This window comes from Oncorhynchus kisutch, unplaced genomic scaffold (genome assembly GCF_002021735.2).
Source record: "Oncorhynchus kisutch isolate 150728-3 unplaced genomic scaffold, Okis_V2 scaffold1320, whole genome shotgun sequence".
In the NCBI taxonomy this organism is placed as follows: domain Eukaryota; kingdom Metazoa; phylum Chordata; class Actinopteri; order Salmoniformes; family Salmonidae; genus Oncorhynchus; species Oncorhynchus kisutch.
In genome coordinates, this window is record NW_022263265.1 from 25,387 (window position 1) to 47,454 (window position 22,068).

The window sequence follows — 22,068 nt, forward strand, 5'->3', positions numbered from 1 at the left end:
GCCAGATGTAACTATGCAGGTGTCAGTATTGCTGTAATAGACATTTATGATCATGTCCATCTCTTAGAGATATTGTGTTTTATAGTAGTGGTTGGTACTGCCACAAAAAAAAGTTTCCCAGTTGCATCTGGGAAACTAAATGACATGTATCTTTGTCAGGTTGTTTGTGTTGTGGTTTGCACCATACTCAGTCTGATGATGACTCTGTCACACCCTCAAGAGGGCCTCAAACGTTAGCGTGGGTTTTGAGTGGTCAAGTCACTCTGAACTTCAGTGCTCACTAATGTGTAGACAACTTCACGTCAGTCTTTTTTTTGTGGCAGTACCAAGTATCCTAATTTGAATAGAACAGGACAGAATAGAATAAAATAGAACATCTTTATTGTCCATTAACATATTTTATGAATATATCCCATTTGGTAAACATGGATTGATAAAAATAATTGTATGCTTATGGATGTGTAGCTAGCTACAGTATGTAGTCGATCTGTGTATGGACCTTGGTATGAACATTAGTTCAGAACCTATCTATGAACCTCAGCTATCATAGTTGTTGTATTGACTTCAAGTCTGAAAGGCATTAATGAAGCCTATGGATTGAGTAGAATATAATGACATTTATGTTCCAAGGATGAAAGTCCTATATTCATGTAGTGTAGTTATTACCACTCATGAGATCCCCACATTGTAGCCTGTACATTGAACATATTCACTGATCATGTACTCATCCTTGGAAAATAAAGGTGCGGTTCAGATATGAATCTCTGTGAGACATTATTTTTCAGTCATATCAAACTCCATTATTTGAATGATGCTGTGTCTGCAACAATGTATTACAATTATACACTTCAATAGTTTTTACCACTCCTGCTCCTGGGACATCAATGATTACACATTGTAACTATACAATAGACTATAAACATGTAAAGGCTGATTTGTAATTCATATATACAGCAATACACCTATGCTTATCCAACTCCCTTCATCTACATTCATCTGAGGACACAGGATAGTATTCCAATGAGATACTTAATTTCCACCAGTGGAGAATGTGTACCGCTTTATTCAAATGTCATTATACAGGTGTTATAAATAGATAATACATGCATTATAAATATTATAATTGTAATAGTATGTTCTAAATACAAGTTCAATCTGTACTTCAATGCACATATGGTGTTTATTAACACAAAGAGGAAGAAAGAGGAGGTAGAGGTGTAGAAGACAGAAAAGGTAAAACAGAGGAACAGGGAAGACAGCATATGATTAATGAATTACAGTGTTACACTAATATTCTATCAGTTCATCACAATTACAAAGTGTCTCTAGCGGTGTCTCCTAACCAGCCTTGGGCTCCAAGTCGGCCCGAAGGTTATCTTAAGAGTGGGTGAGGTGGCAATGACGGGACTGGCTTCCTCTCTCACATCAAAACATACCTGCTGACGAGAGACAGATAGATAGAGAGAGAGAGAGCATGATTAAGCTTAGTTGTTTTTTATTCTAACACGGTCACCATAATCATCTGGAGGTGAAATACAAAACTTACCTTGGATCATTAACTCTGGGACTACTACATCTCTATCTGTATGTCAATGTAAAGCATATCTTTAATTATACTTCCTGCATAATATAGGGATAATATCCCTTATAACAAATCATGATAACATTGGATAGATAGATACATGTGCACGTGTAGCATGTGACAATAGCAGGGTCATATCAAGGATAGCATCACAAATGAATACATAAATACCACTTGAGGTTTGATGATAACTTGATCATTTGAATCAGCTGCCCACTGCACTGAGGCTAGGTAACACGGTCACCACCAATAAATCCATGATTATCGAAAACTTCAACAAGCATTTCTCAACGGCCGGCCATGCCTTCCTCCTGGCTACTCCAACCTCGGCCAACAACCTCGCCCCGCCCCCCCCGCAGCTACTCGCCCAAGCCTCTCCAGCTTCTCCTTTACCCAAATCCAGATAGCAGATGTTCTGAAAGAGCTGCAAAACCTGGACCCGTACAAATCAGCTGGGCTTGACAATCTGGACCCTCTATTTCTGAAACTATCCGCCGCCGTTGTCGCAACCCCTATTACCAGCCTGTTCAACCTCTCTTTCATATCGTCTGAGATCCCCAAGGATTGGAAAGCTGCCGCAGTCATCCCCCTCTTAAAAGGGGGAGACACCCTGGACCCAAACTGTTACAGACCTATATCCATCCTGCCCTGCCTATCTAAGGTCTTCGAAAGCCAAGTCAACAAACAGGTCACTGACCATCTCGAATCCCACCGTACCTTCTCCGCTGTGCAATCTGGTTTCCGAGCCGGTCAAGGGGGCACCTCAGCCACGCTCAAGGTATTAAACGATATCATAACCGCCATCGATAAAAGACAGTACTGTGCAGCCGTCTTCATCGACCTTGCCAAGGCTTTCGACTCTGTCAATCACCATATTCTTATCGGCAGACTCAGTAGCCTCGGTTTTTCTGATGACTGCCTTGCCTGGTTCACCAACTACTTTGCAGACAGAGTTCAGTGTGTCAAATCGAAGGGCATGCTGTCCGGTCCTCTGGCAGTCTCTATGGGGGTGCCACAGGGTTCAATTCTCGGGCCGACTCTTTTCTCTGTATATATCAATGATGTTGCTCTTGCTGCGGGTGATTCCCTGATCCACCTCTACACAGACGACACCATTCTGTATACTTCCGGGCCCGTCCTTGGACACTGTGCTATCTAACCTCCAAACGAGCTTCAATGCCATACAACACTCCTTCCGTGGCCTCCAACTGCTCTTAAACGCTAGTAAAACCAAATGCATGCTTTTCAACCGTTCGCTGCCTGCACCCGCACGCCCGACTAGCATCACCACCCTGGATGGTTCCGACCTAGAATATGTGGACATCTATAAGTACCTAGGTGTCTGGCTAGACTGTAAACTCTCCTTCCAGACTCATATCAAACATCTCCAATCTAAAATAAAATCTAGAGTCGGCTTTCTATTCCGCAACAAAGCCTCCTTCACTCACATCGCCAAACTGACTATCCTACCGATCCTCGACTTCGGCGATGTCATCTACAAAATAGCTTCCAACACTCTACTCAGCAAACTGGATGCAGTTTATCACTGTGCCATCCGTTTTGTTACTAAAGCACCTTATACCACCCACCACTGCGACCTGTATGCTCTAGTCGGCTGGCCCTCGCTACATGTTCGTCGCCAGACCCACTGGCTCCAGTTCATCTACAAGTCCATGCTAGGTAAAGCTCTGCCTTATCTCAGTTCACTGGTTACGATGGAAACACCCACCCGTAGCACGTGCTCCAGCAGGTGTATCTCACTGATCATCCCTAAAGCCAACACCTCATTTGGACGCCTTTCGTTCCAGTTCTCTGCTGCCTGTGACTGGAACGAATTGCAAAAATCGCTGAAGTTGGAGACTTTTATCTCCCTCACCAATTTCAAACATCTGCTATAGGAGCAGCTAACCTATCGCTACAGCTGTGTTGTTGATTTGTTAATTGTTTACTCCATGTGTAACTCTGTGTTGTCTGTTCACACTGCTATGCTTTATCTTGGCCAGGTCGCAGTTGCAAATGAGAACTTGTTCTCAACTAGCCTACCTGGTTAAATAAAGGTGAAATTAAATTAAATTAAAAAAGTGCTAAGGAAAAAACAAAAAAATAGACTACACAAAAGTACTTGATCTATCCAAAATAGCCTACTCTCTCACTTTGACAGCTGGGCCTGTTATCCTTTCACCCTCCTCCAAAAAATCCAAATGTTTGCCATTATCAAGAGTGGCACTGGGGCTAAAACAATATCCATTGTGTTGGAGGACTGCACCTAAAATGGCTGGAGACTCATAACTAATCGAAGAGCATGTATTTATATGTCCTGACCAAAAGAGGAGGAGTGAGTGGTAGGGTTCAATTGACGTTGGAGCACAGCAATATTCTCAGAAGACATGGGGCATGGGATGTCAGGAACAATGACCCCATTGTCACAGTGTATCCAGATTCCAGGTTATCCTCCTGATAAAGCAGGTACTCCAGATGCTGAATCTGAAATGCTCAAAATAAACAAATCTGTATTAGTGATGATAAATTTGGCAGCAACAGGGGCTTGATAGTCCAGTGAAAATGGCTGAGTGTTTATGTGGTGTAAATCTGTAGTAAGCATGTGAAAAACATGTGCATAAGACAAGTACCAAACACCTTTATAGAAGAAGTGCAAGCAGATGAGCAAATGTGGCTATATACAGTAGAATACATTATATAGTGAATCCTGCAAAATGGCACATGTAAATCAAGGAAAAAACACACTACCCTCCCAAAAGCAGAATAAAATGTTAGACAACCCACCAGTCCCCCCCCCCTCCACACACAAACATTTCTAACTGTTCCTAACAGGTATCTTTTGTGATCTTTCCCCCCTCAGAAACCCCCTGCTAACAAGTTTGAGGCCCTCTTGAAGGTGTGAGACAGACAGTCATCAGGTTGAGTTTGGTGTAAACCACAACACACAAATAACCTAACAAAGATAAGATAAATGTCATTTAGTTACCAATATGTAACTTTGCATGTGCCATTACTGTAAAATACATTCATTATCATGTCCATCTCCTATATAAAAAACATTGTTTTATATTAGTGTCAAAGCAACCATTTAGTATCAAAGTGGATAGATAGTATGTTGTATGATTGTTCACTGTGGTCTCTGTTAGTCAACACAGGTTTTGACAGGTTTTATTTTAAAATGTTGCTGAACGGGTTCTTTCTAACTGAGCCCCACCCCCTCTCTCCTCACACCCCGTCATAACATTGGTGTCACGTTCTGACCTTAGTTCCTTTGTTTTTTCTTTGTTTTAGTGAGTTGGGGTGGGTAGTTTATGTTGGTTTTTCTATGTTGGTTTTTGAGTTTGGCCTGGTATGGTTCTCAATCAGAGGCATGTGTCGTTAGTTGTCTCTGATTGAGAATCATACTTAGGTAGCCTTTTTCCACCTGTGATTCATGGGTGTTTATTTTCAGTGTTTGTGTGTCTGCACCAGACAGATCTGTTTTGGATGTTTCTTTGTTGTTTGTTATTCATTGTTCAGTTTTTTCATGAAATAAGATGAACACTTACCACGCTGCGCTTTGGTCCTCACCTTCTTCCCACGACAGCTGTTACAATTGGCCGTGTTTCAGGTTGACTACGTTGCAAACACCTGCCAGGCCTCCCAACTCTTGGATAGGGTTAGGGTCAGTAGACATAGTTAATTGAAATGTTACTGAAGCCCCGTTTCCATTGACACTTTGAAGTCAACCCAGGTAGGGCCTTGGTCGGCTAGCTCGAATTGCATTTTCACTGCCTTCAGAAATGTGAAGGTATGTCATGTTGCTAAGTAGCCAATATGTGACTGTGCAGCTGGTTTAGGTAATGTTGCTAGCTAGCAAGATGTTGAAGAATTGTATTCAAACTCACCATGCTGTAACTAAAGTTGACCCATACTCCTGCCAGTGCCAGCCAGACTCAGAGCCATGTATTTAGCTTGCTAGCATTAGCTAGCTAAACGGTTAGCATCATCGCTAGCATAACAGACTAGCTAGCTAGCTTAATTCCTACCTTGCTTGCCATGGTATTGGCTATTTGCTAGCTAGCTAGCTAGCCAAGCCAACAAAACAACAGGTTTTATATGATGTAGCTAGCTTTCAATATGACCTGGCCAGCTAAAATTCCTGTTAGCTAATTAAACAATAAATGAATGATCCAGCTATGATGGTAATTCATGTAATGTCTGACTACAGCAGTGTTGCTTGTCCATGTGCTAGCTAACAGCAACAAGCCCAGACGAGCTAGCTAAATGTGGTCTCAGCATCCAGCAGTGATCAGCTGGTGGTTGCATAGTAACGGTGTCACCAGCCCGAATTCTAATAGAGCTGGCACCAGTTGTTAAACTGGGCTGCACTGGACCGTGTTTCCCTTGACCCAGCTCGAGTTTGAAAATTCCTTTCGAACCACCTCAAAATGGAGCTTGATCGAGTATCTTTTTTAGAATTTCACCTTTATTTAACCAGGTAGGCCAGTTGAGAACAAGTTCACATTTACAATTTGCAGTGTGACAAGACAAGACTATACAAAAAAAGTGTTACCAAATGAAATCACAGAGAGATTACAAGGTTTCCGGGATTTTTCGTACTTTGCACAATTATTTTGCGCTATGAAAATGTTGCACTATATATGATACCACCACTGTTGTTGTAACATCTTATCAGACTATAATGATCTGATAGTTGAATTTAGAGCATGATATAGGTTGTTTTCTGTTGTTCAGCTTAAGATCTACTTACACCTGATCAGACTTTAAAAGCAGACATAACCACAAACCATGTTCCCACACTGAAGCACAAAGATAATACGTGCACAAAGTCATGCAGATTCTCATGTTTCAAGGTAAGACCCAGATGCAGACCATGTTGAATTAACAATAGTTGAATAATCCAGCAGGGGCAGGCAAAAGACAGGTCAAGGACAGGCAGGGGTCAATAATCCAGATAGGTGGGGCCAATGTACCCTGATGGCAGGCAGGCGCAGGGTCAGGGTAGGCAGAGGTCAGTTATCCAGATACGTGGGGCAAAGGTACAGGACAGCAGGCAGGCTCAGGGTCAGGGCAGGCAGAAAAGGTCAAATCAGGAAAACTAGAGATCAGGAACAATCAAGAGACAGGAACAGAGGGGAAAATGCTGGTAGGCTTGATGAAACAAAACGAACTGGCAATAGACAAACAGAGAACACAGGTATAAATACACAGGGGATAATGGGAAAATTGGGTGACACATGGAGGCGGGTGGAGACAAGCGCAAATACAGGTGTGACAGTATCCCCCCTCTAGCGGCGCCACCTGGCGTCCTACCTGGGCACATATCTGTTTGACCAGGTTGTCGGCGTTGGAAATCCGCGATGAGGCCTTGGTCCAGGATGTCCCTGGCGGGGACCCAGCACCTCTCCCCCAGGCCATAACCCTCCCAGTCAACCAGGTACTGCAAACCCTTGCCCCGAGGTCAAACTTTCAGGAGACTCCTCACCGTGTATGCTGGTTGGCTTTCGATGAGACGGGGGAGAGTGGTGGGTCTGGAAACAGGAGACAAAGGGCTGTGAGACATGGGTTTAACTCTGGACACATGAAAGGTGGGGTGTCTATGAAGGGTACGGGGCAACAGAAGACGAACAGCAGAGGGGCTAACAGCGAAGGGTGTATCGGAGGTATTTCACCCACACAACCTGCTGGCTCCAGGTTGTGGGGTTGGCGGAGCCCAGGCAGTGCAAAGTAGTCCCGAGATCCTGGTTGGCTCGCTCTGACAGGCCATTGAAACTGGGGTGGAACCCAGAGGACAGGCTGGCCAATGACGCAATGAGGGTGCAGAACGCCTTCCAGAACCAGGATGAGAACTGAGGCCCCCGTGAGAAACTCCCGATTCCCCACATCGTACATCGTAGATCCTCCCCGTGGCGTTGAGGCAGTGGGAGAAGAAGGCGCAGGGATTCAGCTTAAGGTCCAGGGAAGAACGTTGGGTCAGGACAGCCCCCACTTTGACATCTGAAGCATTGGCCTACACCACGAACTGAAGGGAAGGGTCAGGATGAACCAAGATAGGAGCAGTGGTGAAGTGGTGTTTGAGGTCCTAGAACGCTCAGTCAGCAGCAAAGAACCATGTGAATGGAACCTTGGTAGAGGTGAATGCAGACAGGATGGAAGCCAGGGTGCTGTAACCCCGGATAAAGCAGTGATAAAAGTTGACATACCCCAGGAAACATTGTAGCTGCATGCTGGATGTAGGCTGAGGCCAATCCACCACTGCTCTCACAATGCCGGGATCCATCTGGACACTCCCAGGAGAGAGGATGTAACCCAGATAGTGGAGCGATGGAACTCGCACTTCTTCGCCTTCACAAACAGCTGCTTCTCCAGAAGGCGTTGAAGAACCAGCCAGATGTGGAGTACGTGTTTTCAGGGGGGAGTGGGAGAAGACGAGGATGTCATTAACTTCTTGCGTCGAGCAATCCCGTATCTGGGAGCGTAATCATAGCCTCAAGCTCATTACCATAACGCAACGTTAACTATTCATGAAAATCGCAAATGAAATGAAAGAAATATATTCACTCACAAGCTTAGCCTTTTGTTAACAACACTGTCATCTCAGATTTTCAAAATATGCTTTTCAACCATAGCTACACAAGCATTTGTGTAAGAGTATTGATAGCTAGCATAGCATTAAGCCTAGCATTCAGCAGGCAACATTTTCACTAAAACAAGAAAAGCATTCAAATAAAATCATTTACCTTTGAAGAACTTCGGATGTTTTCAATGAGGAGACTCTCAGTTAGATAGCAAATGTTCAGTTTTTCCAAAAAGATTACTTGTGTAGGAGAAATCGCTCCACTTTGTTCATCACATTTGGCTAAGAAAACCCCCCAGAAAATTCAGTCATTACAACGCCGAACTGTTTTCCAAATTAACTCCATAATATCGACAAAAACATGGCAAACGTTGTTTAGAATCAATCCTCAAGGTGTTTTTCACATATCTAATCGATGATAAATCATTCGTGGCAGTTGGGTTTCTCCTTGGAAGCAAATGGAAAAATACACGCAGCTGGAGATTACGCAATAATTGCGACAGAGGACACCAATCGAGCACCTGGTAGATGTAGTGTAAAATGGTCAATCTTCCAATGATATGCCTACAAATACGTCACAATACTGCAGACACCTTGGGGAAACGACAGAAAGTGTAAGCTCATTCCTGGCGCATTCACAGCCATATAAGGAGACATTGGAACACAGCACCTTCAAAATCTGGGGCATTTCCTGTTTGAAATTGAATCTTGGTTTCGCCTGTAGCATCAGTTCTGTAGCAGTCACAGATAATATCTTTGCAGTTTTGGAAACGTCAGAGTGTTTTCTTTCCAAAGCTGTCAATTATATGCATAGTCGAGTATCTTTTTGTGACAAAATATCTTGTTTAAAACGGGAACGTTTTTTTATCCAAAAATTAAAAGAGCGCCCCCTATATCGAAGAAGTTAATGTAGACGAAGACAAACCGGTCCGTAACATAGCAAGGGCGTTGGTGAGGCCAAAAGGCATGACCAGATACTCGTAGTGGCCACTGGTCATATAAATTCTGCAGAAATGTAGGTCTCCATAGTCTTGCTTTCAGGTCCCGACAGAGAGTACAAACATCCATGGGGTGGCATGATGCTAGGGAGAAGGCCAATCCCGCAGTCATAGGATCAGTGCGGCTGAAGCAAAGTGGCCCGGGTCTTGCTGAACACCTCCCTGAAGGTCATGGTACTCCGTGTGGATGGCAGAGAGTTTCGGGGCATCTTCCGGGCCCCAGGAAGACGTCCCGGTGCAGGTTGTTCTGACTTCAGACAATGGGTGTAGCAGAACGGACCATGATGGCACCCATAGACCAGTTGATGAGAGATTGTGTCGCCGGAGCCAGGAGATTCCCAAAACCACGGGAATCTGAGGAGACTTGATGAGCAGAAATTGAATAGTCTAACTGTGATTCCCTGACACCCGTAGGTTGATGGGAGTGGTATTATGAGTGACCCGGCCTATGGGCTGGTTTCCCTATAGCAGAATGGGATGAAATAGGGTTGCGAGCAAGGGAAGCAGAAAGGTTCTCCGTATAGCCCACCAGAGTACACACTCCTACCGGTGAGCCTGCTCTTTTTAAAGGACAAGAGGTTACAAAATGACCAAGTGTCCCGCAATACATACAACTCTTCGTGTTGATCCTGTATTGCCTTTCCACTGGCATCCCAGCTTTGCCTAGTTGCATAGGCTCGGGAAGCAGTGCTCAGCCATCTTCGGCGACTCTCGGGGGAGGTCAGGAAGCCTCGGATTCTCTCGGCAACGGGAGGGTAGCAGCTGAGTTACTGAGGGGCTGTGGGGTTACCACAGTGGTAGGCTGCCTCCCAGACAAACTGCAGAATTGCTCCAGCAAAATGTCCAACGCCCGGTCATTGAGTTCAGCCAACGTTTGGACTCCCTCCATAAGGCCACGAAGCAATTCCTCGTGCGTAACAATGGTGGCTCCTTGGGAGGAGATGGCATTGCGCAGCTGGCCCGAGTCTGCTGGGTCAGTCATGGCCAGTTCGTACAAATCACGTTTCAAGGTAAGACCCAGATGCAGACAACGTTGAATTAACAATTGTTTAATAATCCATTAGGGGCAGGCAAAAGACAGGTCAAGGACAAGCAGGGGTCAATAATCCAGATTGGTAGGACAAAGGTACTGGACAGCAGGCAGACTCAGGGTAGGCAGAAAAGGTCAAACCCGGAAAACTAGAGAACAGGGACAATCAAGAGACAGGAACAGAGGGGAAAACGCTGTTAGGCTTGACGAAACAAAACAAACTGGCAACAGACAAACAGAGATCACAGGTATAAATACATAGGGGATAATGGGGGAGATGGGCGACACCTGGAGGGGAGTGTACACAATCACAAAGACAGGTGAAACAGATCAGGGTGTGACACAGATCTTCATGATTGCACACATACATGGTATTGTACAGTACACCTTAGTTCACTACAGGGCCACTAAAAGTGATGCTGATAGTTAACATTCCACCTTTCTGTCTTCCTCACACACAAGTTAACCACTGCACCTAATGCCAGTTGTCATGGTCACTGTCTCTCAAGTTGTGTCACTGGATGAGTTCCAGACATTTCTTAGTAACATGTTTTTTTTCAATTTTGTAGCAGAATCATGTATTCTGTATTGAATAAAATACAATAAAATAAAACATCTTGTTGCTTTTTTTCCTGAGCTTTCGTATATCTCCTAGATATAGGACAGACACTTGAAAACCTTATTCCTTTAGATTTAGTTTTTACTGTATTTTTTGCCATTTATGAATATGTTATTCAATGTGTTTCTGTGGACTACAGTAATAAAGGCCAATTTCACTATTTTATCAATACATTTCTTTATATTTTTTTCATAGGCAACAACATCTCCTCCCCGCTGATCCTCAACACTGGGGCCCCACAAGGGTGCGTTCTGAGCCCTCTCCTGTACTTCATGTTCACCCACGTCTCCAACTCAATCATCAAGTTTGCGGACGACACAACAGTGGAAGGCTTGATTACCAACAACGACGAGACGGCCTACAGGGAGGAGGTGAGGGCCCTCGGAGTGTGGTGTCAGGAAAATAACCTCACACTCAACGTCAACAAAACTAAGGAGATGATTGTGGACTTCAGGAAACAGCAGCGGGAACACCCCCCTATCCACATCGATGGAACAGTAGTGGAGAGGGTAGCAAGTTTTAAGTTCCTCGGCATACACATCACAGACAAACTGAATTGGTCCACTCACACAGACAGCATCGTGAAGAAGGCGCAGCAGCGCCTCTTCAACCTCAGGAGGCTGAAGAAATTCGGCTTGTCACCAAAAGCACTCACAAACTTCTACAGATGCACAATCGAGAGCATCCTGTCGGGCTGTATCACCGCCTGCTCCGCCCTCAACCGTAAGGCTCTCCAGAGGGTAGTGAGGTCTGCACAACGCATCACCGGGGGCAAACTACCTGCCCTCCAGGACACCTACACCACCCGATGTTACAGGAAGGCCATAAAGATCATCAAGGACATCAACCACCCGAGCAACTGCCTGTTCACCCCGCTATCATCCAGAAGGCGAGGTCAGTACAGGTGCATCAAAGCTGGGACCGAGAGACTGAAAAACAGCTTCTATCTCAAGGCCATCAGACTGTTAAACAGCCACCACTAACATTGAGTGGCTGCTGCCAACACACTGACAATGACACTGACTCAACTCCAGCCACTTTAATAATGGGAATTGATAGGAAATGATGTAAATATATCACTAGCCACTTTAAACAATGCTACCTTATATAATGTTACTTACTCTACAATATTCATCTCATATGCATACGTATATACTGTACTCTATATCATCGACTGCATCCTTATGTAATACATGTATCACTAGCCACTTTAACTATGCCACTTTGTTTACATACTCATCTCATATGTATATACTGTACTCGATATCATCTACTGTATCTTGCCTATGCCGCTCTGTACCATCACTCATTCATGTATCCTTATGTACATATTCTTTATCCCCTTACACTGTGTATAAGACAGTAGTTTTGGAATTGTTAGTTAGATTACTTGTTGGTTATTACTGCATTGTCGGAACTAGAAGCACAAGCATTTCGCTACACTCGCATTAACATCTGCTAACCATGTGTATGTGACAAATAAAATGTGATTTGATTTGATTTGATACATAAAGGGGTCCTAAAATTCCATATCAAAAAGCTAAAGGATCGATTGTTATGACCATCTTAAAACGACTGCATTATGTTAGCTTAGTGACAGTTGTCAAAGCAACAGTTTAGTGTCAAAGCGGATAGACGGTAGGTTGTATGATTGTTCACTGCCTCCCTGTGGCCTCTTGTCTCTGTCAGTGAATACATGGCTGCTGAAAGGATTCTTGATAACTGAGACCGCCCCTCTCTCCTTCCACCCTGTCATAACATTGGCCACGTTCCAGGCTGACTACATTGCAAACAGAACTCACAACTTCTGGATAGGTGTTTAACATCTCAGTTAACCACATCATATGGTATAGCAATCTGATGAGCATTGGTTGCAACTCAACTGCAATATAGTTGGCCTGGAACGAGACAGCTCTCTCCTCGTTGTAGTTGATAGATTGAGCTGTACTGAGCTCTGACTTCACAGATACAGGAAACTACTAACCCTGCTACTGTTCTCCCTCCCATCTCACTCTAACCTCACAGACACAGGAGAAACTACTAACCCTGCTACTGCTCTCCCTCCCATCTCACTCTGACCTCACAGACTAAGGAGAAACTACTAACCCTGCTACTGCTCTCCCTCCCATCTCACTCTGACCTCACAGACACAGGAGAAACTACTAACCCTGCTACTGCTCTCCCTCCCATCTCACTCTGACCTCACAGACACAGGAGAAACTACTAACCCTGCTACTGTTCTCCCTCCCGTCTCAATCTGACCTCACAGACACAGGAGAAACTACTAACCCTGCTACTGCTCTCCCTCCATCACTTTGATTTCAAAACCATAAATGTCATTTATTTCTACAAATATTTTTTTAACTTTTAATCTTTGTTTAAAACTAAATATCTTTGTAGCCACTTCTAATTATACCTGAGAACAAACATATTTTCTTCAAGTGAGCTGAAATTGATATCTCTATAGCAGATGTACAGGAAGTGGATAAATAGGACAGGAGATGTAATAATGCTGAATGCTTTTCTTTATTGGTTTTAACAAAAGCTGCAGTGCACATGACAACAAATGTCAATTCACTGGCAGAAGAAATATGAACAATATAAGCAAACAATGTGGGTATCATTTATAACAGGACAGATGACTAAGACGGCGTCGGAGAAGAAGGCAGACATTTTACATGTTTTTCTGTTCGTTTATTTGCATTGTCTGTGTGTGTGTGTGTGTGTGTAATTGATGCAGGTGTGCCAGTCTGGTTGTTTCCGAGGAGGGGGTTGTGAGGTACTGCACCAAGTAAGTAACCCTGGTCCTGTAGTGCTGCAGGCACTTCATGTTTTTCATTTAACCTGGAAGACCAGGTGTGTTGAATTTAGGCAATCACTGAACTGATCAATTAGCTAAGTAGCTCAGTGTGGTCTGTAGTTGCGACAAAATCCTGCAGTACCTGCAGCACTACAGAAAGAGGTTTTTCCAGTCTGAGTTTTGTCTGCCAATCATCCCTTTAGCTGGTGGAGTTAAATACTGCCCTCTTACGGCTTCTGTGCAGAATGAACCGTGTCTTTTCACTAAAGGCCTCTGGGTACATTAGTGTGTGTTTGGTTTTCAGTGGTCCTAATCTGGCACACCTGATTCAGTCTACTAACCATCAAACCCTTTACTAATTGATGCAGGTGTGCCTGTCTGGTGAACCCAGAGGAGAGGGTTGGGAAGTACTGCACCTTGTAGGCAACCCTGGTCCTGGAGGGGCCCAGGCAAATCATGTTTTGAATTTAACCTACCTGGAAGACCAGTTGTGTTGAATTTAGGCAATCACAGAACTGATCCCCACTGTGTGAGACTGGATTTGAATAACCCTAGTCTGAACTTTCTCTGTCAATCAGGCCTTTAGCTGGTTAAGTGAAATGCTTCCCTCTTCTGGTAACTGTGAATAAGGCTCCATGTCTCTGCAGCCTACCTAAACTGAAGGACCTGTCAACCATCTATTTAAAACATTTGTTCCCCCAGAATCCAACTTCTAAATAAGTGTGTGGCCCATTAACAGGTGTGAGACAATCATATGAATATTGATCATCAGATCAATTAAAAAAAGGTCAATGACTAAAATATATCCTTGATTGTTGTACTATTTGATGTTTATTGTCAACCTGCCTCTTAGGCAAACCGCCATGTCTGACATCTGTCTTGACTACTACTGACTATAACTACTGTGTTCTGATCATACTACACACTATTTAGAATGGAGCCTGGTGAGCCGGCCGGATCTCTCACATTAATATTACGCTACATGGTTATCTGTCTGGTTATTACTACGCTATTTACAATGTAGTCTAGATAAAATGTATGCAATAAGCAACAAATATTAACATACTAGGTTCACCCATACTGAGAATGTGTCTTCTACTGTCTATCCACTTATCTTATTATCAGCTGATTATCATCTGGGTTTGAAGTGACAATTCTCTTCCTCAATAGAATGTAGTGAAGAACACTAGATTAAAAACTGAAATTATGATGACGTCCTGGCATTGAAACCATACTCAATATTAGAAATGTCACATATTATAAAACATAGTATTTTCTCATATCCATCAGCCTACTAGTTAGTATGGGGAGTTGGACTTGGCCAGTGTGTTTAGTCATATGGTAGAACAACATACCAGACAGAAGCCTACATATAGTTTTTTCTCTCTATTAACCTATGGCCTATATTGTTCTTATATGTTATCAATGTGTGTTGGTTGTGTTTGAGTCTCTTAAACCAGTTTTTACAGGTGAACAACGTACTTAATGAAACCGACAGAATATCCCTCCCATGAAAAGGCTAGCATGATATTTAGGTTTGATACTATAGCTGCATCAATCATCTTTGTTTTGTCTCCTCCCACTCATCTGAGAGGCGTATGGCCAGTGACCTCACAGACAGAAAACGACTAACCCTTCTCAGTGCTCTCTCACCCAACCCTCTCACTCAGCCTCAGAGCTCTCCAAGTTGTATTCTCTCCTCACTCTTGTTATTCTTACAACCCATTACGAACTGACCTTAGGTTCAATTGAGTCAGTTTGTCTGATATAATTCATTACAGATTAGACATGATGGGACACATGCAATCCTGTCAAGACTTGCATAGTGTGAAAGGTAATACAACTGAAGTATTTTGTAAACCATGTAATGTGAAGCAAGCTTTAAAGCCAGTACTAACGTGTCATTTCTTTGTACAGCCATAAGGCTGATTTTGAAAATGGTGTAATGTGAAAAAAGCTTTATCATGTTAACCACAATGTCATTCAGATGTGATGATAGTGGATGGTTCTCTTTGGCTTCATCTCGGCAACTCATTATTACATGAGCACTGGCCTCTAGACAGTTACTAGTGTTGGTTGTGGGGGGTTGAGATGTTGGACTAGTGGTGGAACCAGGGACGATCATCTTTGGTAGCCCTCCCCCTCTCTCTGTAAGTCGCGTGCAACGTATGGCCGAAAAATCCCTCCCCTTCCAAAACTCAAAAGCTGCCAGGTGTACTGTAGGTAGCCGCGGTCACGGTGTACATGCCAGCAAATGTCAAGAAAATATTACACGTGACCAGACATGTAATCTCAACCATTTCAAAACAGTAGCAGTAAAAAAAATATGCAACCGAGCAATCAATGCAGGTTAATACAAGCATTAACAGGGGTTGCATTCCAGGTCGAATACATTGCAGACAATGCATTGCATCAACCAATGGTTGTGTGCCACATCATCGACTGTGCAGTCGGGCATCAGATTGCTAAATGATGTGGTTAGTTGATATGTTAAAGACCTATACAGGTGTGAGATTAGGCATGCGTCTGCAATGTAGCTGGCCTGGAACACAGCCAGAATCTCTACACTGTGAAGCTGGGGCAGCTGTTGTGTCAGATCAGGCTACTTCTCATTGTTAGAGGTGGTGGTAATGATCAGTAACATACAGTAGTTATCAACATAATATAGAGTATTATGTAGCCTGTATCTGATGCTCTGATAATGTTTGATTCTCCTCCACTCAAAATCAATTTGCAATTCAGATCAGTGTCTGTTCCCTTGCTCTTTAGTGTGTAGACGACTTCACACAACAGGTTATTCACTGGTGACTTTGTCTGGATTTTGGTGACTTCAAAAATCTCATATGGAGGAATTAAAACTTCTCTCTCTTCAGGAAAGGCAGAGTAAGAAGTTAGCTCAGCACCAAAGCAAGTGTGGATCTCAAAGCAAGACACATTCCCAAAATTGGTTAAGTCGGATCTTAAAGAGCTTGTGGCGAAGGTGCCGAAACGGATCTCGTGGTTGAGAACACTCATATCAAACTTCTTGTTGGTTCTGTGAAAGGTTTCCTTACATGTCTCTTGTCTTTCTCTAAGAATCTGAACAGCGTCAGTCAGGTAGAAATGCAGTGCATGGTACTTGAATGATGATGTCATATATGCAGAATGGCCCTCTTGAACTGCTTTGTTAAAGTCCAGGTACATTGATTTGGAATTTGATCCTGGTATGTTTTTTGTATACAAATAGATAGCAATAGAATGCTCTGTATTCAAACTGTCTCCATGTGGTATAGCGTGTGGTTTTGCTATGTTCCAGGATGTATTGAATTGAGGATTTGTTTTTAACTCATCGAAGAGGTACATGTTTTCAACCCTCCATAACATTAAATCTCTGCACCCATCATATTTGTCATCAACAGAAGAACGGACCATGTCTAGAGGTAGAATCTCTTGCATCCCTCCATCTTGAATCCCTCCATCTTGCATCCCTCCATCTTGAATCCCTCCATTCTCAGTTTCTCCATCCTGTAACAGTGACATTATTTAGACACGTTTCCATTCATAAGACTTATGGCAAACTGTACTAAAGTTTGGAAACGCTGATCTAATGTAGGGGCAAACAATGACAATTTAATATGTAATCATTAAAAAAATATATTAAAAAAAGTCAAATATCTCACCTTTGAATGGGGAATGGCGAAGATTAAAACTAAGATTACCATCAAAACAAGTAGAAAAATAACAGAAAAGACGATTGTCTTCTTTTTATCGATGTTATTGATTTCCATCTAGTGACGTTGAAGAAGGAAGTAAAAGGTTACAGTTAGTTTCAACAAGAAACCAGTGCTGTGTTCGAATACTCATACTTACATACTGTATACTACATACTTTTTATTTTTTTATTTTTTTATTTTACCTTTATTTAACCAGGTAGGCAAGTTGAGAACAAGTTCTCATTTACAATTGCGACCTGGCCAAGATAAAGCAAAGCAGTTCGACAGATAAAACGACACAGAGTTACACATGGAGTAAAAACAAACATACAGTCAATAATGCAGTATAAACAAGTCTATATACAATGTGAGGTGAGAAGGGAGGTAAAGGCAAAAAAGGCCATGATGGCAAAGTAAATACACTATAGCAAGTAAAATACTGGAATGGTAGTTTTGCAATGGAAGAATGTGCAAAGTAGAAATAAAAAATAATGGGGTGCAAAGGAGCAAAATAAATAAATAAATAAAAATTAAATACAGTTGGGAAAGAGGTAGTTGTTTGGGCTAAATTATAGGTGGGCTATGTACAGGTGCAGTAATCTGTGAGCTGCTCTGACAGTTGGTGCTTAAAGCTAGTGAGGGAGATAAGTGTTTCCAGTTTCAGAGATTTTTGTAGTTCGTTCCAGTCATTGGCAGCAGAGAACTGGAAGGAGAGGCGGCCAAAGAAAGAATTGGTTTTGGGGGTGACTAGAGAGATATACCTGCTGGAGCGTGTGCTACAGGTGGGAGATGCTATGGTGACCAGCGAGCTGAGATAAGGGGGGACTTTACCTAGCAGGGTCTTGTAGATGACATGGAGCCAGTGGGTTTGGCGACGAGTATGAAGCGAGGGCCAGCCAACGAGAGCGTACAGGTCGCAATGGTGGGTAGTATATGGGGCTTTGGTGATAAAACGGATTGCACTGTGATAGACTGCATCCAATTTGTTGAGTAGGGTATTGGAGGCTATTTTGTAAATGACATCGCCAAAGTCGAGGATTGGTAGGATGGTCAGTTTTACAAGGGTATGTTTGGCAGCATGAGTGAAGGATGCTTTGTTGCGAAATAGGAAGCCAATTCTAGATTTAACTTTGGATTGGAGATGTTTGATATGGGTCTGGAAGGAGAGTTTACAGTCTAACCAGACACCTAAGTATTTGTAGTTGTCCACGTATTCTAAGTCAGAGTCGTCCAGAGTAGTGATGTTGGACAGGCGGGTAGGTGCAGGTAGCGATCGGTTGAAGAGCATGCATTTAGTTTTACTTGTATTTAAGAGCAATTGGAGGCCACGGAAGGAGAGTTGTATGGCATTGAAGCTTGCCTGGAGGGTTGTTAACACAGTGTCCAAAGAAGGGCCGGAAGTATACAGAATGGTGTCGTCTGCGTAGAGGTGGATCAGGGACTCACCAGCAGCAAGAGCGACCTCATTGATGTATACAGAGAAGAGAGTCGGTCCAAGAATTGAACCCTGTGGCACCCCCATAGAGACTGCCAGAGGTCCGGACAGCAGACCCTCCGATTTGACACACTGAACTCTATCAGAGAAGTAGTTGGTGAACCAGGCGAGGCAATCATTTGAGAAACCAAGGCTGTCGAGTCTGCCGATGAGGATATGGTGATTGACAGAGTCGAAAGCCTTGGCCAGATCAATGAATACGGCTGCACAGTAATGTTTCTTATCGATGGCGGTTAAGATATACTTAATGAGTACATACTACATACTATAATTTCATTTTAGTATACTGTAAACGAACAGTATCCTTTCAGTAGAGTGTACTAGAGCTTTGCCTGTCTAGAGCTTTGCCTGCTGTTGCTATGCAACTTCTTGCTAGCTTGTTAGCATAGCTAACAAATGACTAGCTAGACATCTTACAACTTCATTAACAATGTCCAACGAGAACGCACAATGACTATACCACTTAACTAACCTAAGAATGACCTGAATAGTAAAGTCAGTAAATATTGGGTAGTTAGTTAGAGAGCATATAGTTAATGTGGTTTGATGTATTAGTAGCCAACTAACGTTAGGTAGCCAGCTAACATTCCGGTACATACAAGCAACTGCTGCGATGATATGCTATGCGGTTCGTAAGGCTAGCGTACCTAACAAATTGTCACCCAACATAATGTGTAACGTCACTTATTTGAAAAGTCATTACATTATTACATTGCTGAACATTTTCTTAAAATATGTCATAATTACTTAAAGCAATGCATTTGTGTCTGCTCTCATCGGACGGCATATTTTCGCCATTTTCTACAAATCTGAAAATGTTGTGAAGCCACCCCCATTTTCTGAAGAATTGCATTATGAGCCCCAAAAGCACAGAAATAGTGTCCACTGCTTGTTATACTTCCTATTTTGACTAATGTAGTACGACATCCGGGAACCTGTGGCATACTAACTATATCCATACTATGGCCAATAAGCAGACTACATACTCAATTTCCGTCACAAATAGTACGGTTAGTGCGGTTAGTATGAGTATTCCAACACAGCTCAGGTCCTACTGTGCCTGTTCCTGAGGCATTCATATTGAGAGGTACAATTGGAAGACCTCGAAAAGAAATTAAATTACATGTGACATTTGTAATATCTACCATCAAATGTATTTTTGCTCTCTGTTCTCACTAGTTAGTCACTTTTAATTATCACTCACAAGTTAGTGTTACACTGTACTCTGTGAGAGAGCAAAGTTACCACTATGATCATTCTTAAATCATTAAATTTTAATGTATTTTGCTGTGAAATAATCTGTAGAGAACTGGATGTACAGGCGTTGACAGAAAGAAATGTTCCATTCCTACCTGTTAGTTCAGTTCTGGTCACTCAATGTTATGGAATCCTTTTTTGTGAGGCCAAGTTATGAGCAAAAGCTCTTAATCTTCTTCTCTTGTGTTTTTCACTGTCATGTCGATACGCACAACAGGTTTTTTTTCCGAACCACCCATGTATGACGCAGTACTGGTTTTTCTGGTCCTTAGTGACTTTAGCCCTGAGGACACCTTGCATTACAGTTCTAGCACAGGTAAAAGGGGAAACACTGATGTGTCACAAGGGATAAAAAAGGGGAAACACTGTGTCACAAGGGGTAAAAAAGGGGAAACACTGTGTCACAAGGGGTAAAAAAGGGGAACACTGTGTCACAAGGGATAAAAAAGGGGAACACTGTGTCACAAGGGATAAAAAAGGGGAACACTGTGTCACAAGGGATAAAAAAGGGGAACACTGTGTCACAAGGGATAAAAAAGGGGAACACTGTGTGTCACAAGGGGTAAAAAAGGGGAAACACTGTGTCACAAGGGATAAAAAAGGGGAAACACTGTGTCACAAGGGATAAAAAAGGGGAAACACTGTGTCACAAGGGGTAAAAAAGGGGTAACACTGTGTCACAAGGGATAAAAAAGGGGGAACACTGTGTCACAAGGGATAAAAAAGGGGGAACACTGTGTCACAAGGGATAAAAAAAAGGGGAACACTGTGTCACAAGGGATAAAAAAAGGGGAACACTGTGTCACAAGGGATAAAAAAGGGGAACACTGTGTCACAAGGGGTAAAAAAGGGGTAACACTGTGTCACAAGGGATAAAAAAGGGGGAACACTGTGTCACAAGGGATAAAAAAGGGGGAACACTGTGTCACAAGGGATAAAAAAGGGGTAACACTGTGTCACAAGGGATAAAAAAGGGGGAACACTGTGTCACAAGGGATAAAAAGGGGAAACACTGTGTCACAAGGGATAAAAAAGGGGAACACTGTGTCACAAGGGATAAAAAAGGGGTAACACTGTGTCACAAGGGATAAAAAAGGGGAAACACTGTGTCACAAGGGGTAAAAAAGGGGTAACACTGTGTCACAAGGGATAAAAAAGGGGGAACACTGTGTCACAAGGGATAAAAAAGGGGGAACACTGTGTCACAAGGGATAAAAAAGGGGGAACACTGTGTCACAAGGGATAAAAAAGGGGGAACACTGTGTCACAAGGGATAAAAAGGGGAAACACTGTGTCACAAGGGATAAAAAAGGGGAACACTGTGTCACAAGGGATAAAAAAGGGGAACACTGTGTCACAAGGGATAAAAAAGGGGAACACTGTGTCACAAGGGATAAAAAAGGGGAACACTGTGTGTCACAAGGGGTAAAAAAGGGGAAACACTGTCACAAGGGATAAAAAAGGGGAAACACTGTGTCACAAGGGATCAAAAAGGGGAACACTGTGTGTCACAAGGGGTAAAAAATGGGAAACACTGTGTGTCAAAAGGGGTAAAAACCATCATCATGTGGGGGCTTCCACACAATTTTGGACCCCCTTGTGGCCCCCCTAAATGTGGATTATGAAATCATTTTTACATAACACATTTTTGCTATCATAATTTTTTTTACATCTGTTATTAGACAGTGGCAACGCGGAACACTAATTTAACCCACAGATTTTCTAGAGGGACGGCTTTAGGCGGAACACAACAGTATCGTACCACATGCATTTGCAATTTTTTTCTATTCAGAAGTAAGAAATTCCGCACGAAAATTATAGTTCAAGCACAAAGAAGGAAATATAGAGGTGAGTAAAATTGTTAATATGTTGTATTAGTTTTAAATGCATTACAGAAGTGTAACGTTAGATTAGCTTATCTTAACCTGGCCGTTTGTTACTTTGTGGCAGTATGAAAAGGGATAAAATATATGATCAACTAACTCATGGTGCTGAGTGTTTTTACTTAAACCACA

General features: G+C 42.8%; 1 protein-coding gene across 2 annotated transcripts; it reads right to left on the reverse strand.

Moving 5' to 3' along the window:
* Positions 1-13,316: 13,316 nt before the first annotated feature.
* Positions 13,317-20,478, reverse strand: LOC116365962 (ecto-ADP-ribosyltransferase 5-like). Of its 2 annotated transcripts, XM_031818266.1 has the most exons (3): positions 20,149-20,478; positions 17,269-17,376; positions 13,317-17,113 (listed from the first exon to the last, which is right to left on the reverse strand). In XM_031818266.1, exons 2-3 carry the CDS (start codon positions 17,374-17,376, stop codon positions 16,244-16,246), a joined length of 978 nt encoding a protein of 325 aa, XP_031674126.1. In that variant the 5' UTR covers positions 20,149-20,478; the 3' UTR covers positions 13,317-16,243. The 2 variants fall into 2 exon arrangements, with proteins under 2 accessions (XP_031674126.1, XP_031674127.1); XM_031818267.1 differs by lacking the exon at positions 20,149-20,478 and having other exon boundaries at positions 17,269-17,463.
* Between the last annotated feature and the right edge of the window lie 1,590 nt (positions 20,479-22,068).